Source organism: Polypterus senegalus, chromosome 11, assembly GCF_016835505.1.
Source record: "Polypterus senegalus isolate Bchr_013 chromosome 11, ASM1683550v1, whole genome shotgun sequence".
Lineage (NCBI taxonomy): Eukaryota > Metazoa > Chordata > Cladistia > Polypteriformes > Polypteridae > Polypterus > Polypterus senegalus.
This window is the reverse complement of record NC_053164.1, coordinates 100,013,448-100,032,513: the sequence shown is the minus strand read 5'-3', so window position 1 is coordinate 100,032,513 and position 19,066 is coordinate 100,013,448. Positions and strand designations below refer to the sequence as shown.

Here is a 19,066-nt window from a genome sequence, read left to right as displayed (position 1 = left end):
GGAGGAGGCTTGGTTACAGTTTGGGGCTGCTTTGCTGTGTCTGGCATGGTGTGTCTTGAGACTGTGCAGGAAACAATGAAATCTCCGTTTCATTCTGGAGTGAAACTTACTGCCCAGTACAGTGTCAGAAAGCTCTGTCTCAGTGGTAGGCACCAGATCCTCCAACAGGAGAAGGACCCAAGACGCACAGCTAAAAGCACCCTAGAATGGCGAAGAACAAAACTTTGGACTATTCTGAAGTGGCCTTCTAGGAGGCCCGATTTCAATCCTATCAAACATCTATGGAAAGAACTGAAACCTGCAGTCTGGAGAAGGCCCTTTCAAACTTGACACAGCTCAAGCAGTCTGCTCAGGAAGAGTGGGCCAAACTACCTGTTGACAGGTGCAGAAGTCTCACCGAGAGCTCCAGGAATCGCTTCTTTGCAGTGACTGCCTCTAAAGATCAAAATATTAGGTCTAGGGTCCCATCATTTTGTTCAGGCCATTTTCATTTGTGTTACGATTTGAAATATTCTGTTAAATCAAAACTCCAAAGCAGAATCTGTTTTTTGTTAAATATGAAATAAACACTGAGAGGGGCCAATTACTGTTTGTCAGTTTCAAATTATTTCAGACAGTTGTGGGTTCTTCTTTTTACATGGTGGAGTGTAAATAAATGTATCCACATCTTTACAGATCCAGTTCTGATCCATTGAACTTCTCGGACACATTCTCCAAGGACTCCCCATTTGTACAGAGAAACACAGTAGGCGGTTTTATCTTTCAAATTTCTCCCCCGTTAGGAACTTTACTTAGTGACCACAGCAGCACTTTAATATGGCAGTGCCCTCAAGGACGTATTTTTGGGACAGGAAACAGGTATACAAAATTACTCACCATTGTAGGTTTAATTAGTGAGACTTTATTAGGGCACAGCCCCTAGGAGACACTTTTGGGCCTTCTGTCAGTGTCACTTTGGTCTCCCCCTCGTAATCTTTACTTAGTCACCACATCTGCACTTTAATCCACCCCGGGTACTCCAGCTAGTAAAGACTTGTGCCATGAAAAACCTGAAATATCCAAATACCAGAGAGCAAGAGAAGGGGCAAAACGATTCAAAATATACCCCCCCCCCCCCAAAAAAGAGAGAAAAGAATGAAAGTGAACATTTTATTACAAAAAAAGTCCTGAATTTTACAGTGATTATTCTAAATCCCAGCCATTAGAGACTCATTGACTCATTAGATTATAAGCAACAACAAATATATAACACAATCAAAATAATAATAATAAAAAAAAAAAATGTACAACACACTACTTTACAAGCACTTAAATATCAACCTCAACTTCGGTCAACATGCATTTAACAGAAGGCTAAAACCACACACACGTACAAACAAAATAAATAATAAAAAGTAAAAGAAATAACACTATAGCTCTGCCACCATTATCTTTTCATTATTTTCTGAATAAAAATAGATTAGTTTTCTTTTTTTAAATACATTTTAACACATTAATTATTGATTTATTTTTCTGTATGTTTAATACACATAAATCTGTGGAAATTTGTTTTGGTTCAAGGTTTTTGCATACACAGTTATTGCTTATATACTATACAATAAAAATGAACAATGACAGGGTCCTTCTCCCTACTGTCTGCCATCTTAACCCTGACACTTTTCAGAATGCTGCCAATCTCCCTTTGTAGCTAAAACAATGATTAATATATTGAACACTATTTATGCAGGATACCCAAGAATTGTACTAAATATACATGAATCTGAAGCCATAGCAGTACAAATGAGGAAATCAGTCAAGTTCGGAGTCAGACTGGTATAATGGATACTGGACCGTATTACAGCAGATAAAAATTCAGATTTGTTAATAATGCATACACATTGGTTTTGAGGATGAGGAGAAAAATACACAAACACACAGAACGGGTTTGTCTAAGCACAGTTCAGCACTGTATAGTCAGAATCAATTTCATTACAGTTATAAATAATTGCTGTATTTTTTCTTAACCTGCCCATGGCAGATAGGCAACATTGTGGCCACCAGATTGGATCAAGCTGCATAACAAAATGGAAAAAGAACTTATTGCTTTGATGTAAAGAAGAAAATGCTCACGTTCATTTCAACAGCACTCGTGGTGTTGCACTTCTGCTCCACAAAGCTTTCACTCTGCAGTTAAGTCGGCCATCAGTTCACTAGCAATGGTATGCCTCTGAAGTCCAGTAGTGTTCTTGGCAAAAATTCCAGTTCTGCACAAAATCCCAGTCCTCGTGAATTAACCAGTAATGGCCTCAATGTGAACAGCATTTCTCAAGTGAGCGGCTCACCTAATGCTGTGCAACCAAATTCCTCACGCAGCGACATTTAGAAACACCCGTATAAACAAATCTGCTATGAACCACTGCAGTTTTGCCAAAGCATCTCTGAAGGTAAACTGCTCAAGAAATGAAGAAATGTTTCGCTTTGGAAAGCTTCCACTGCATCTAACCAACCTGGTAAGATGGCGTTTCTCAGTGCCGATTTATGGTAAAGGGAAGCGCCTCACAATCTAATGAACACTTCAGTTTATGGCCACCTCAAGAATGGAGGCTCTCCGATTTTCTGTTAAATCGCACGCTCCGTTCCTGCCTTTTTGAGCCTTTAATGAAGGCTCTTTGAGATGAAATCCAACTTGAACTGTCTGTAGTCACACACAAAATATGTTTCAGACATGACTGCTCCTTTCCAGATTGATTTAGGATCACCATTCAAGGAGCCCTCTCTCTAACCAGCATTATGTCATTTTGCTTCAGTGCTCATGTTGCACGGACAAGGCGAGACATTTATTAAGATGACAAACAGCAGCAGCAGCTCCCAATCTCAATGGCAGAACCAGAACAGACGTATCAGAATGTGAAGGGCAAAGGCGCCACAAAAAGATAATCGGCCAAGTCGCTCAATGTTTTGCATTGCTACTGCAGACTAAGGAAGACTCAAGAGACGGGTGCTGCTTTTCCATTCCTTTTCTTTCAACTTTTATCTTCTTTTTTTTTTTTTTTTTTTTTTAACATACTCTCCTCAAAAAGTAAATTTTATCATTGCTATTCTTGATTATTTTGTGAAGTAAATCTTAAGGTGGTCATTACATCCAACAAAGACTGTGCTCTTTATGGCTTACAAAAAAAAGGTCTGTCTTTGGAAGTAAAGGCCATAATCTGTGAGACGAATGATTTAATTTTAGGATATACATTACACAAAAACACACACACACATACATACATACATACAAATCACCGTAAGTACCAAGAGACAGGCAAGTAGACAGAAACACAACTGACTAACAGAAATGTTACACTGAGAAAAATATACAAAACTCTTACAGGACTAACAAAAGACTAACAACGCCCAGTCCTGAGTTTGCTATACAATACTCTGCTTTACTATGCCGTTACTCATCAACTGCAAACAGAAAACACAGAAGCAGCTCAGTCGTGAGATGATCCTCACTTACTGTGGATAGTGTTAGATGAGGTGATTGTCTATTCTAAGAAACAAATTATTCATTATTTTTATAAACATCTGCATAAAACCATTCTTCATCCTAATATAAAGTTTTCACTAAATTGTTCCTAAATGGCCGGTTTAGTATCGTAGTATTTTCTAATTTAGAGCTTGAGACATTCTGCCAAGCATGTACTTTGCAATCCTTTTATGTGTAACATAACCTGTTTTTCTGAAATTTTTCAATCAAAGGGGTTAGGAACCAAGAAGGAGATGAAGGGTCAGTAGTGCCACACTTCTTTTGTAAAGTGAGTGAGTTAATGTGTTAGCAATTGTCAACTTTTTTCAGGTTTCATAGCTTCATTTCAGAGATCCAAGTCTGTAAACTGCATTCTAGAAACTGCAGTGCCATCTTGGCATTTCTGATTGCGTGTGGCTCTACAGTTGTGTTGATTTTTAAGGTACACTTTGAACTGCCCAACCTAGAAAATGTGTAAATTTACGTTTACTTACAAACACAAGTACAAATGCAGGCTACACATACTTGTACCTTAAATACGTATGGTACACTGTCACACACTGCACCAGAATTAAAACAAATCCTTAAAAACAAAAATAATAATGAGATGGAAACTTCAAGTTATTCATGTACTCTCCACTGTGTTTTAGGTCAGAATGATTGCTGTACTGGCCTGTATGGTTGTCCACAAGCTACAATAAAATCAATTGATCACTGAAGACAGCCACTACATTATTCTGTAAAAAATATAGTTAGCAGTGTTAATATTCCCTTTTGCTCCCCTTCATTCAGACGCAATTAGACGGCTGACCGAAGGGATCTGCATAATTAATTAAATAAAAAATAAAAGTCAGCCAAGAGGATTGGATATCAAAGGATGGGCATATCAAAAATAAAATTCATATTTAGCAAATGAGGAAAGCATTAGGGTTTTCAAGTACAATGAAAATATACATTAATCAGTAAATCGGCACATCAGCACACCCCTAGTATCTACTCTAGGTGGGTAAATCTTCAATCATTTCCTTTAGTTTTTATCCCAGAGCAGCACACAATTTACGACGACACAAATACAACCTAGAAGTACATGAGGCAAAGGTTTCATTACAATAAAATAATAATAATAATAATAAAGGATAACGTCCTTGCACTGATTTTGAGAAAGAAAAAAAAAAAAAAAGGTGTACAGGTCATTAAAATGCTTTTCTTGCCCTTTTGGCATTGGAAAATGTATTTATTTTGTTTTATTACTTACTACCATACAGGCTGATATGTATTGCTTTCTTGAAATATATGGCTTCTAGTTCTACAGCACATAGAATTGCTATGAATTAAAAGATGGTTACTTCTAAATTCAGACTATTTATGGAAGAATCCTACAGTGCATAAAATCACAGGTTTTGTTTTGTTCACCGACAATAACTTAGAAGATTACAATTCACTCTGGTATGCTCCGTTTCAGGTCAGCATCAACCCTTATTGCTCCATGCAAGGGGACATCGTTTAACATTCCTCCCTGTTTCTTTCCATTTGCACCTCTACACGCGTGAATTGAAAACAGCTTACAAGGTCCATCTGTTTTGAACAGAAGCTCCAGGTTTATGTTCCCAAAAGAAAAGTTTTCTTAATTTTCTGGCTGCTGCAGTCAATACTAAAATATGAATCTACTTTTCAAATTTACACACCGACAGCTTAAAGTTAATGCCCCCAATGTTTTGTTTTTTTTTTCTTTTTTCAAATATAGTTCCAATCTGGTCAAGAAGAATGCATCCAAAGTGCAATTTAAAACACATTTCTGATTCTAGCTAGTTTGGTCTTCCACTTGCTCTTCGTGTTTCAGTCAAGTAGATGTAATACTGTGTTTTAAATAGGATATAACAAGGTCATTTTCTGTTTGAATCAAGTCAGTAAATGCTATAAAGAAAAATAAAGGACATATGTATTTCCTTAATTTCAGCACCACATCCTGTTTAGTGTTAGGAAAAGCATGTTAGTTTATTTTTAAATTAAAACTGGAAGTCTAATGTCTGTTGATGTTCGCATCCCCGGCTCTGCATTGTTTTTAACAGATAGATTTCAGTTCAAGGCCAATCACGCTGTCGACAGCAAATGCTCACACCTGAAGCTCAGACTCTCTGCTAAAGCAAAGCTCCTCTAAACTGTACCAATTAAAATGTCTTCCCTTTTATAACAGTTTATCTTGATATTTTTTTAATTCATACTGTATATATTTTGATTCTTACAAATAAAGCACCTTGATGTCTCTTCCCAGCATATCATCCACAGCTTGCAACATCAGATTGTTTGCTGGGACTCTGCTTATTCAGTTATTTCTGAAATGATAGAGCTACACATTTTTTTTTTCTTTCAGTAAAGTTATTATGCCTTTTCCACGTTTCAGGGAGGCACTGAGCTGGCAGGCCTAGCCAACCTGATCATAGAAAAATCCTCCTGCTTTCCTGTCAGTAATTTTACTTATGTTTAGGATGAACAGAGACTAAAGGTCAAAATGAAACTGCATATGCATCCACATTCATAGATTTCTGCTACTTTGCACAGTTTGCTCTTTAAGAATGCACCATCTGCTCCTTTGCAAAAGCTGTCTAAAGTGCTTTTGCACAGATGTTAAGGTCACCTGCACATTTATACTGCAGTCTATGTGGACAAAAAGGAATTGATGTTTTAGGAGTTTGCATCCTTTTCTGTATTCATGTGGCAATAATTCTGTTAACTATAATCTGTAATGTTCTACTTTGGATTTAAGTCTTGGTCTGCAACAGCATTTTTTTTTTTTACCAATACTGCATTCTATGATACCATGCCTTAATATTTAATTCTAAACAAATGCTATGTGGTGTATTGTTTCTTTGTATTGTGGATGTTCGCTCGCAGAATAGATTTACCTGTTTGATGAAAAATCCGCTTACAAAATCAGTTAAAATGTATCTATCATTAGCAACAATTTTGTTATTGAAACTATTTTTCAAAGCAACAAAACAGTTTTAGGGTGAAATAGTCTGGGTACCTCTGGAATGACCTTAGTAAACCCTTGCATGATATAGCTGCCCTAAATAAATACTAATAAAATAATATTGCAAGACTATATAATTATACACACACATATACTGTATATAATGATTGTATTGCATACATGTACATCTTAATAGTGAAATTAACATTTATTACCTGAAACATTATGGGTAAGTAGTAAATATTGAACACCAACATAACAGTACTAAAAAAATATGCTGTAAATAAACAGCCATTTATATGCTTGCTGTTGATCTTTTATTGCTGTCAAGTAGCATTAGCTTTCATGTAAATGGTAAACTTTACAATAACACTTAGCAGCAAGTGTCACCTGGAATATGTGTCGCATTCCTCACATAAAAGTACACAGTAAGTGTACATTCAATGTCTAAGCAAACACTCATTTGCAGCTTACCCTTAGAGGGATAATAGTGAAGGTGTCTGGTGCTATTTGAAATAAAGTTCATGTAAAAAAAAAGAATTTATGTGCCATCTGTGCTAAATGACCATTTCTACAGTATATTAAAGGCTACTGCTATTTCACTCTTAACCTGTCATTCCTGCTACAAAATATTTCCAAGCCAGGTGTGATTCTTGGCTATAACAGGGGAAAAAAGTCTGTACAGCGTGTGCTATGGTTTCATGATTTTGTACAATGGGAATGCAGAGAAACTACTTTATAGAACATCATTTGTAAGGATGAAAATGGTGGGAAGACCGTTTATTCTTGTTAATGTTGAGGCACTGATGGAAGTGGTGCTGTCATCAAACAGGAAAGACAGTAATGTCATAAATAACCCTATTATAAAAAAATAACAATAAATAAAAATCTAATAATATTTCAAATTAGGAATTCCCTTTTTTAAAATGTATAAAAGCTTCCTTCACTAGAACTACAGTAGTCATAATCAGATTTCTTTCCTTAGATGTCATCTAATTAAAATGTGTATGGCATGGTGATTCACATACAGCTTGGTCTGACATGCCCAGAGTTGATGTTTTGTTTGCCAGAAGGAAATTACTATTGGTTCATAATTATCATGTTTCTTAGCAGTGAAGCCAGAATTGAAGAAAGATGAAAGAAACTCCCAAATCAAGACATCAAGGTGTGTGTTCACTTGGAGATCCTGCAAAAGCGTTTCTTTCATTAGTTCCACTTCACAATAGCACACCATTAATGGGTTCAGTCCCTCTTCTAAGGAGGATGGAAGTACTGTTTGACAATATTAAATATCTTTGTTGTCCTTGACCAGCTTTTTACATAATAGCTTTGCAGACCAATATGGCTTTAGAACAAATAAAGGCCCTTTTGTATTTTTGAGGGCCAACATTATTGTCTCTTTTTTTTCCTTCTTGACCTGCTGTCAAGGAGAATCCATCATAGCCTCCAGCATCTCCAGGAACAGCTTGTGCATCGGTACCTTACCCTCCACTTTGAGGTTATAGAAGTGATGAAGGGCACGGTTGGCTGTTTGTCTCAGCAGTGGTAGAGTCATCAGCAGTTTTCCAGCTCGCCGGGGCTCGTCTGAGTGTTTGGTGGATTCATACTCGAGTAGAGCTTCATGGAGAACATCCTTGAGGTGCTGAACTGCCTCTAAGTCCTCTATATGAACCGAATCTAAAGTTTGCAATGAACACAAAGAAAAACAAAATTATAAATGAACAATAAAGTTTAAAGCATCAAAATTTATGCCACGTTAATGTTATACATAATTTTACTAATTGCATTCACTCCTTATTCTGGAAAGCCACTACAGCTGATGTGGACGTTGAGAAACGGCACAATTTGGCCACAGTACACCCACCTCCAAATATTTTAATTGGACACTACTGCAGATGACGACATTATTACCAGTATTGCAAAAAAAGAAATTGTTTTAGATTGCGGCTGGAAAAATGTCAGTTTTAGTATTAAAATATTTTATTGTGATCCTTCTCCCCATTGCATTTGTTTTATCTTTTTGCATACTTGTAATTATGTGATTTTTGGTACTGAAGTTATGAGGCATTAAAAATGTTAAATTGCCATTGTCTTGCTATTCATCCTTTATCCCTTAAAACCAGTTTTTAACCAGTAAAAAACAGAAATGTCACATAAGAACTCTTATCAGTTACCCAAGTTAAGTAAGAAGCATTTAATCAACGGAATTGCAAAAGGCCTCTTCAGACTTTAAAGTATTTCATCTTGCAGAATCTTTAAGAGAACTCCAGAGCTTTGCCAACTGTTGAGGAGTTGCCACCAGACAGCTGAGACAAAACAGAGGCCTGAGTGAGGCATGTCAGACATTTGAAAATGAAAAAAATATGAAAATGAGAAAACATTCAACCATTATAAAAGAAAAATACACCTATTTTTAATACAATTATCATTCCATTTGGTACAGATGTGAAAATTATACTATCAGTAAGTGCAATTTGGTGCTGCGTGCCAATGTTATTGCACTTCTTCACATTCTAGATACAGGTAATTTGCAGTAATTTAGTAGAAAAGGATTTAAGTCTTTTTCCCCATGCAAGCTATTTTCAAAATGATTACTGATACTATTATGGCCATTTACTGACAGAGAAGTAACTGCATACATTTTATTCAAATCTGAAAAATGGTAATTTTGAAATGCATGTTAGTTTAGCTTGGATTACAGAACATTCTACATTTTTTATTAATTATTAATAAATCTGTTGGCACCTGATCAAATTTTAAAAAGCTGCTTATTGAACGGAGTTCACTGCTCCAAAACACTAGGTTTGAATTGTTGATAATTTGTGTAATGTTTCTATGTTTGTATACATTTACTCTGGGAACTCTGCTTAGGCTAACTGACAGCTCTGAAGTGTCCTGGTGAAAGTGAATGTCCTGATAAAGCAGATAAGCAAATAGAAGAATGGTTCTTAACATACTTTAAATGTTAAGTCAATTAGTGTTTGATCACTCTGATCTTGCTACAAATTTACAAATCATCTGTGGTGCATTACATCCAGTTTTTAAATGCAAAACAAAACTGACAAGTGTCATCTCTTGAAGTGTACCTTACTTTAAAGATGGGGAAAAGAAACAATGTAGGGCTTTACGGCGCTTCTTGTGTATTTTACTGATATCCCTATGATACTGTTACTTCCATTAATTGCAATTTCCATCACCAATGGTGTCATGCTGGAAGGTCTCCTATAGATCCTTTCTGTAAGACTTTTCCAAATGTTTGTTATTTAAACACATTCTTCTCTAATGTCATATGCTGCTGCTGCTGCTCCTCCTTCTGTAATATATAGTCTACCAGCCATTAGAATTTGCACATGCCCGCTGATCTGCAGCATATATCAACACACGGATTGACTGAGCTGGGCTGTAATATGTGAGAAAATAAATGAATATAAATAAAGCAAAATAAGTAAATGCAGGCTGCATTAAAAAAGCTAATAAAGTAAGTGAGCAAGAACACATTTAGGTATAGACAATGTAAAGCACTTCACTTTTTTAAATCAGATCACAAGGAAAACTGAACTGAATCACAGCCTCTATAGCAGTGTGGTTGGGTTTTGTGAGGGCAAAGTCAATCACCTATCCATATTTTGGCAGCATAATACTCTTAAATGGTGAGACCTGGTGAACTATGCTGAACCCGTGCTTTCTGCTTGCCAGCTGCTGACTACTACTCATTCCGGCTCATCCCTTGAACCACTGTATGCTCAACCTCCAATTGCTCCAAGCTAGCATGACAGATATGCTGCAAGGTATCCTGCAGTGAGTTTACAGTAATATACACTCCCAGCGGGTCAGCACAGTTGCATGTTGGCTTTACTGTGAAAAAAACTACCACATGTGCTCTTCTCCATTTTGCAGGATAGCTGACAATTATAAAATGGTGTGAAAGAAAGGAAAAAGACATTTTAAGCTTTTCAGTCCATAGTAGTTAAAGAGCAGTTACAGTGTACTACAAAATCTAGCATGGGTCATATTTAACTGTGCTAATGACCATAAGTATTATATATGACATACTGTGCATTTTTTTATTATTTCAAAAAAAGTCTTTGCATAAACACTTTTTTTTTGACCAGATGACCAAAAAGTTTTTGAGAAGCTAATTTAAAACTTTTTAAAATGCATAACATTTTTAAAAAGTGTTTCAGTTAAAATGTATACAGTATATCTATTTAAATTCAGTATCCTGAAAGGATCTGAATCACCCCAAGGTCGGACTCATCTGCAGTTGGAAGCCCTTAATAAAATATCAATACGCATATTTGCCATTAATAGGATGCAATTTTTGTTACATACTTTTGCGTTCCTCCTGGCTAAAAGTCACTACTGCACTCCATTTTACAACTTTAAATCAAGAATTTATTTAATTCTTCCTCAAGTTTAAAGAAAAATACAATAATTTTTCTAAAAGGTTTCATGCATAATGACATTATTACCAATACTGCAATAAAAAGAAATTGTTTTAGATTGTGGCTGAAAAAAATGTCAGTTTTAGTATTAAAACATTTTATTGTGATCCTTCTCCCCATTGCAACCTACATTTACAGTAAATATTGCCTTAAGCAGATTCTGTTTCAAGGCTAAAATTTACCATCCAAATACATCAGTGATAATTTCAGGGATCTGAAAATGTCTCAATGGTTGTAGTGTTACTGAAAGATGCAGTGCAACTTTTTCTATGAAAGAAAATGTTACATTGGAGTGAATTATGAGACAAACTAAAAAATGATAATGTCACAAAGACAGCAGCAGAATATTATCAGAAAGAGGCAGGCAAGATAATGTAACGATTTTGTCAAGAGAATGGATCTAATTATACAGCTCAGACATCAAGTCTGCAGTCAAGCACTTGCCTTTCTGTAGACAAATTCTTTAAGGAGTAACTTTTTCATTTATAGACGGAATAATTTGTTATAGCAGTCAACATAAACTTAATGTACATTCTTTGCTGTGATTTCTGCATACTAAAATAAGTATAAGAAAAATAATAATTGATGGGGGAGCAAACTTACAAGAGTGACCTACAAAACATTCTAGCAGTGAAAACATATGTAGGGTGTTGTCATGAATAAATTATACCATTTCTCTGAAACAATTTAAAACCTGCTGATTTTAAAATGCAAAGAATTCAACAGATGTTTTCTGTTCAGCATGCTTTTAGTTTATATCGGATATATATTTAAATTAATACAAAATCATCTGGTAACAAGCTGATGGATGTATACATTTACCTCCTTTGCTTAATTACAATTTTAATTTATTTACTAAAGTACTTGATCTTTTACATGCAAAAATACTCATCTGTTTTCTGTTTTAAAAACATTTTTAAAGTGTTGGTGTAAATTCCTACATATAAATCCACACTAATTTGATTGTGCCAGGCTAAATAAAAGCTTCTGCTCAAATTTTTTGTAAATAGTGAAAACAAAGTCAATTTAAAAACAGTAACAAGAGGTACAAATACTGGTAATGCTTTGTGTATCCCCAGTAAAAAGAACTACTTTGAAAACATATACATGAACAGTAATAATAGAACAACCTCTTTTTCAGTAAATCTACAGAGACTATACACTGTATATGCACACACAGTTCAATAAGAGTAAACAGTTTTGGTGGACATCTAAAAGTAATCAAGACATTGAAAGCTATTTTTGAATTTATGGACAGATGTGGAAGTAAAAGGAAAACAAGAGAAAATAGTAATAAAATTTTTTAAGTCAATGAAGATCAGATTGCTCACGTAAGATCTTGGGCAGAATGAACAACATCAACTGCAAGCGGTTTTGATCTTATTTTGACAAAGTGCATCATAAAATTACATTCAATGCCTAAATGATGGCAAATATTAAGTACGGTTATGTACACTAACACAGACTTCATATCTACAGTTCTACTTAATGTCAAGCTGGAAAAATTGCCAAGAACATGCATGTCTGGCTGACTAAACATTTGCTTTCCAAAACATTAAAAAAAAAAAAAATCTGTACCGGAATTTGTGAGAGCAATAGCTTTGAGCATGACAAACTCTTCTTTATCAAGCTGAAGATTTCGGTACTTCCTTGCTAACTGATTAATAGCACCATTTAATTCAGTTAGTCCAGCCATTGTAGACATGTCTTCATCCATAATGTAGTCCTCAGCAAAAACAATCTCATCTTCATAAGGCAGGGAACGAAAAGCTACTCCCAAGATTAGAACCTCTAGCCATACACTCTGTAGAATTGACATCTGGTCAGCCAAAGATAGTGATGGAAAACCTAGAAATGACATTAAACATCATTATTAAAAAAATGCACATCAAAACCCGCTACACATACTGAAAAATAAATCTAAAAAATAAACAGTAAGCCTGAAAAGTGATTAGCTTCATTAAAAAACTCAACCTTCATGTATTTTAATGCTGTAAACAGAGATCACTGAACTGCAAAATATTACTTTGACATTTCCTTGATTAGATTACTTACCGTAGATACTCGCCTATTAGTTGACCTCGCAGATAAGTCGAGTGTATTGTTTAAGCCGAAAATTATGTAATTTGTTATGACCTGCTTATCATTCGAGGGTAAAGCTTGACAGCCTATCAAATTCTTTGAATTTCATAATTATACCCAATGTACCTGGGCCCAGACTTTCAACATTTTAATCTTTGAAGAATTTTAGTAAGCCAAAATTAAAACTCCAAAAACATTTTTATTCATTTACTTACAGTTAGAATATTTCAATTAAATTCGTATTCAAATTCCTCGCATATAATAAAGTGGCCCTAAGTGTCTTCTTCAAATCCTTCAAAGTCTGACTCTTGTTGGGATCAGAGCTTAAAATAGCAGCCTGACATCCCAATTATACTGAATGTGGGATGTGGGTGGAGTTGTCGGGGTTTTAGGATTGAGTGTTTGTTGACCGCGTGGTGGGGCTCTTGTGTTTTTGGTCTCTGTTAAGCTAAAACAGGCACCTTAAAAAGAAGGAGATAATAAAGTCAACCATTGAGCAGTCAAGCCGTGTGTGTCACTCCCTGCTGTAAATTAGGAGAAGGGAACTCAAGGACAGGGTTTTACCCCAGAACACGTTGCTCTGGCCCTGGAGCTTCACACCACTGGACACGAAGAAGGAGAAGCTCCCCTGCGTCACCCCGACCATGGTCCGGAGACAGGCAGGAAAGGTAACACTGGGGGCTCGTCCAGGATTATTCCTGCCAGTATTAGTGAGCGACACGAAGCTTGTAAAACTGAAAGAAAATTGGTGCATTCTCTCGGTGGAGTGTGTAACTAGGAAACTGTGAATGGCGACAAAACTAGGGGTAGACGCTGACCTGGAAGCAGAGTTTTCCAAAGCCACCGCAATTAGCACCAACCCCTTCAGGACATCGCCCACGCAAGAGGAAACTATGTCCCACCATTTTCCACTAGTAAACTGGAAGAAAAGTGTCGAGGATGGGATTGTCGGACGCGAACGTGAGCGCCATTGTAACCCTTTCGTACAGACGGCGTGGACCGAACTCCGAGAAGATGCGGTCGCTATAAAGCCTGAACTGTTTTGTGAAGAGTATTACTTGGTGATTCGACCGCACACCTCTGGTACGAATCCGTTTATTTCGTATGTAACAAACTAAGATACTTATGACAGCGGGATCGAGACCCATTCATTGATATTGCGCTTTAAAATCTGATGCACCTTATGGTCCAAAATACTGTACGTTTCTGGTTACCGCCATCTACTGGCAGCTAATGGTATGTTTGTTATCCAAAACCTGCAAAAGTTAATGCTCAAATTCAAGTGCGGTATTTCACAGTTTAAAGAATTATTTAATGAAATTAGTGTTGCCCCGTGGATAAGTCGACTTTGTGTTTTTGAATGAATTTTAAGGCATAAATTTTTCGACTTATACATGAGTATCTATGGTAATTCTAAGTTATGCAGAAATGTCACTACTTCAGATTAAGTGAAACAAGTATCAACAAAATTATTTTTTATTATTTATTTTTATTTATCTATGGGTGACACCACATCAGATTAAGAGGGCAAGAAAAATGAATAAATGAACAAGTAAAGAGAAAAATAAACAGTGAATTGTGCAAAGCTTAGAAACAAAATCATTATGGGCTGCATATTAATTGTGTTCATATTAAAATTGCTGTGTGAACACATGAAAGTTCACAATGTGAAAGACTGTGGCACAAGTCAACAAAGTACTGTAGTAGGAGAACAGCTTTTTTATTATTAGCAGATGGGAACTGAACCAACTTGGTAAAAACTAGGAAAAAAAAAACCAAATTACCCAATTTTCAAGATTTATAGCCTGTAAGACAAAAAATCAAGACTATTCTTTAACCTTTAGCCAGGAAACAGCTCAACCATTAAGATGTACACTAGTTGAGGTTTGCAAATTATTGGTTTACTGTTTGGTTTGGCCACAGTAGAAGGCTTTGTTACTTTCACTAACACAAGGAACCATGACTGGATGAACAGGCTGGTTCTAAATTTTCTTTGATTTCCATTAGAAACAAGAACTCCACTTGCACATTTATTACATCAAACATATTAAAAGAAGTGTTTAACTTTTTTTTTCTCTGTAATCTTTTATGCTATACAGGATGCCAGTTTCTTTCAACTCTGTTGTCTGTATGGTATGCAGCATTTTGTTTAGGAATGAATAACAAGAAAGGCAAAATGCTGTCATTAAGTGCTTATACTTTGTTATGGTCCAATATAATTGTTACTCAGTTTTGCAAAAAATCCACAGAATGAAGTAAATCTAAAATATGAAAAGTGTTTTTAAAAGTTCTGCAGAAAAATAAAGCTTCTTTAATAGGCTTCACTGCAGCATTCCCAGGCTAAAGTGGATTCCACATATAGAAAACAAAAAACATGTCTTTAAAATTCATATGTTTCAAACAAAACAGGATCCACAATGGTGAATGTGCTTCCCCCACCTTTTAGGATATACTTCATACTTTGCTTGTGCACCACTTTATGGTGAAGAAAAGCAAGTGTGAAAAAGGAGACCTCATTGGAGGAGAGAGACACACACAGACAGAGAGACTTACAGAGATCAGTCATATAGCAGCTTCAGCTTTAGCCTTGTATTTGTCAAAATTGAGCGCCTTTCTGCTGGGGCTGCAAACCTCATAGTCATACTCCAATATTAAAGCGGCCCCAAAAATAATGACATCACAAACTCTTCAGAAAAGAAGCAACTCTTGAAAAAAGAAAAGCCCAGACAGAGTCACAAACAATGTTGGATATATTTGCAGATTCTATGCCATACAAGGAAACCTTCAAGAGGCACAAGTAAATTACCAATTCCTTCATGTTTTGGCTGCCTTTGGAAATATGAAGTGGTCATCTTTATTATTCGTTTTTTTTTTTTTAATATCTTAAGTTATAATGCAGTGTTTATAAATATAGTGGCAATATGAAATTTGAATTAATTACTATCTATCCATGTTTTGAACGCACTTACTGTATTCTTTTTCTGGATTTCTAATCCCCACCATTGCAGGTCTTTGGGGTTTAGGAGGAAATTCACGTGCCAATGACTGGGCTGGGATTTGAACCCAGCTGCACAAAGCTAGGAAAAACCAATGCTAACAATTGTAACATTGTATCCCTTAATTATGGTGTGTTTTAAGATAAAGCCATATTTAGAACTCATTTCACATGCTCATCCTGATCTTTTAAGTTTAAGTGTTTTTAATTAAATGTGAGTAGCACTCCTTGACACCTGACAGCAACCTTTTTACACAATATCCCTTGTAATTTAAATAAAAACAAAATAAATACATTCCCATTTGGGAAAATGCAAGCTGTATCAGTACATCACTTTAAAGTTGCAGCTGCTCAGGAATCGGAAATCTGGATGCGCTCACCCACACAGCTGCAAGAGGATTGTTCCTTATGGGTTTTCAAAAAAGCTTCTAATTACACAGATGTCTAAAGTTACAAAGAAAAACTGTCACCTCTGTGGTGAAATTTAGAGCCAATATCCTTTTATATTAGTTAAAAAGATGAGAAATTACACAATCAAGATTAAAGAAAATAATTAAAATAATTGGCAGAGGTACAAACACAAAACATTACAACTTGTTTTTTTGTTTGCACATCTGTGTAAAAAAAGAGAGAAAAAAAAAACCCCAACTTTTTTCTAGCATACGTTATGCCTAGCAGCAGAATCATACAGCCTGGGATTCCCTGCAAGGTTCACATCCAATTAAAGAACTGATCATTTTTGGTAAGCTTAACACAGAAGTAATTGAAAATTTTTCCATCCTCAAAAAAAAAAAAAAACAGATGGAAAACTAAAGCCAAAAGCAAACAGGACTTTGTGAGCCTTGAATCCATTTAATCTGTGATCCTTTCCCCTACTGTGTGGAGCAGATTAACCTGATATTGCTTCCCAAGCCACAGTGTAAGGGAGAGGGAGAGGAAGAACAGGAAGATGTATGCAATGGTGCCACTGCCTAAATATTTTCATTTATGAAGGTTTTCTAATATTTAAATATTAAATATGTAACATAATATTTTAGGTAGAACCCAGTTATGCACAGCTGACTTTTATTGTTACTGTTTGTCGTCACTTATGAACAACAGTTTTGTCTGTCTCTATTGAACATCCCCACCTTTTTTTCCTACTGCTGTCTTTAAAAGTTATCTTTGTTGCTCACCAAATGCGAAAAACCCTTAATATTATATCTGATTTATCACTTTAACCTCATGGGAAAGAGCAGACTTTTCATTTTCAAATGGAAAAAAGCCAAAATATAGCTTGACCCCTACTGTCTTTTCAACTACAGGAGCTGGCTAATGTGACTCTCCCTCCACAGCTTGTAGAAGCACTTAAAGTCCATTTTATACTGTGTTCACGTATTATGCAATTAATGGGGAATGCAAATGTTTCCCAGTGAAATAAATAATCCTGATCTTACACCTGATATTCATACAAAACAAAAAAGTGGGTGTATATTTTTAATAAGTTTCCTTTTCTTTTTATTTTCCCAAAAAGAGTTACATTTTTTGAGCAAATGAAGCAGCAAATAAACTGACATCTTAGTTTTGTCCTAAAATTTCAACTACAAATGTGCAAAAACAGAAGGCAGCAGGATGGTGTTGCGTTCATATAAAATACATTTGGGTTCCATGCACACACCAAGTGATGGAATCAAAACGAACATGGAGAAGCTCATACTATGTAACTCACTGTGCACAATGGGGTTATGGGAATTTTGTGCAACAGGCATCACACGGTAAGTTGTGACTACAACAGCACAATCTGACAAAACATATGAAAAGGGAAAAAAAATATTGTGAAAGACGTTTATGATCTCCTAGTGACCTCAAGAGGCAATGTGCACAAATGTTGATGACAAAACTTTAAAGCTACATTTGAAAAATATTCAAATGAAATACATATTTAAAAAATAAGTTCAGTATTTTTCAAGTCTAAGTTATTACTTCAGAAACATTGTATCTATGCATTTGCCACACGAAATTGTGTTCAAAAGTTAAGCGTTCTCTAAAAATTTTAAAGCAAATATCTTACAAGCACTGTGGATGGAGATCATTATCAGGAAGCAGCAAATGAAATGATAAAGCACTTTTGACCAGCTAGTACTATTAATAGGCTTGAATATATCTGGCACTGCTTCATTAACAATGTGTGAAGCACGGTCAAATTAACTGAATTAAATTAACATATTTAGGGGTTGCGTTAAATGTAATCACTGATATTTTTAACACATCAATTGCATGTGTTAACTGTGATTAATCAGCAGCTCTACTTATTACATTTATTGTCATATTTTCAAGCCCTGTACAAACGTATACAGTATATTGTGGGGTATTACTTGGTTTGGAAAAACAGTAGGTCCTACTTTGTTATCCTACTGAATAGAGCCAAATGAACTGGAGACTTCCTAGACAAATTAATAAAAGGACATCAAATACTGCTGAATCAGAATCATGGTACACACTATCTATCTTTGACCAGATTCCTCATCAGAATATTACTCAGAAAACACATCTAGAGAACATGGTTCAATGGTTGAAATGAGAATTACTAGTTGTAAAGATGTGAGTGATGGCATAGGGCAGATGGCAGGTGTCTTGTGACATTGCAGAATGAGAGCACCACTGTATGGGCCTGTCTATACTACTATGCTTTAGTTTAAAAACACAGACATTTGTCTCCATTTTCACTTTTTAGTCAACACTACCCTGGCATTTTGAACCCAAGAAAAGGAATACTTATGAAAATGCTCTCCATATCTAGAACTTTCAAAAATGGCAATGTACAGTTTCAGACTGAGTGGTTGAAAACAATTTTTTTTCTGAAATTGTTGACTCTATTACACTTTAGTTGGTTCTTGCTTATTATTTAGTTCCTCCCTGGTTGGATCCTCCTCACTACAACATCTCATTCCCTGAATGGTCAGCCTTCACGGAAGAATATTATATTCCAACTTAGAAGGCATAGAAGAATTGCTTTCCAAGGTGCTTGTTGTGTTGCTTACTTGAATGCATCTAAATTATGCTTTGTAGTTAGAATGCTGCACAACTGAGCAAAAGTCAAA

General features: G+C 35.6%; 1 protein-coding gene across 3 annotated transcripts in view; it reads right to left on the bottom strand.

Moving 5' to 3' along the window:
- Nucleotides 1-5,211: 5,211 nt before the first annotated feature.
- esrra (estrogen-related receptor alpha) overlaps nt 5,212-19,066 on the bottom strand; it is an 83,909-nt gene continuing 70,054 nt past the window's right edge. For all 3 annotated transcript variants that reach the window (XM_039769363.1, XM_039769362.1, XM_039769364.1), the window contains exons 6-7: nt 12,488-12,757; nt 5,212-8,141 (exon numbers count right to left, since the gene is read on the bottom strand). In XM_039769363.1, coding sequence (XP_039625297.1) covers nt 7,888-8,141; nt 12,488-12,757 — 524 coding nt within the window. In that variant the 3' untranslated portion in view covers nt 5,212-7,887. The remainder of the gene's footprint in view (nt 8,142-12,487; nt 12,758-19,066) is intronic.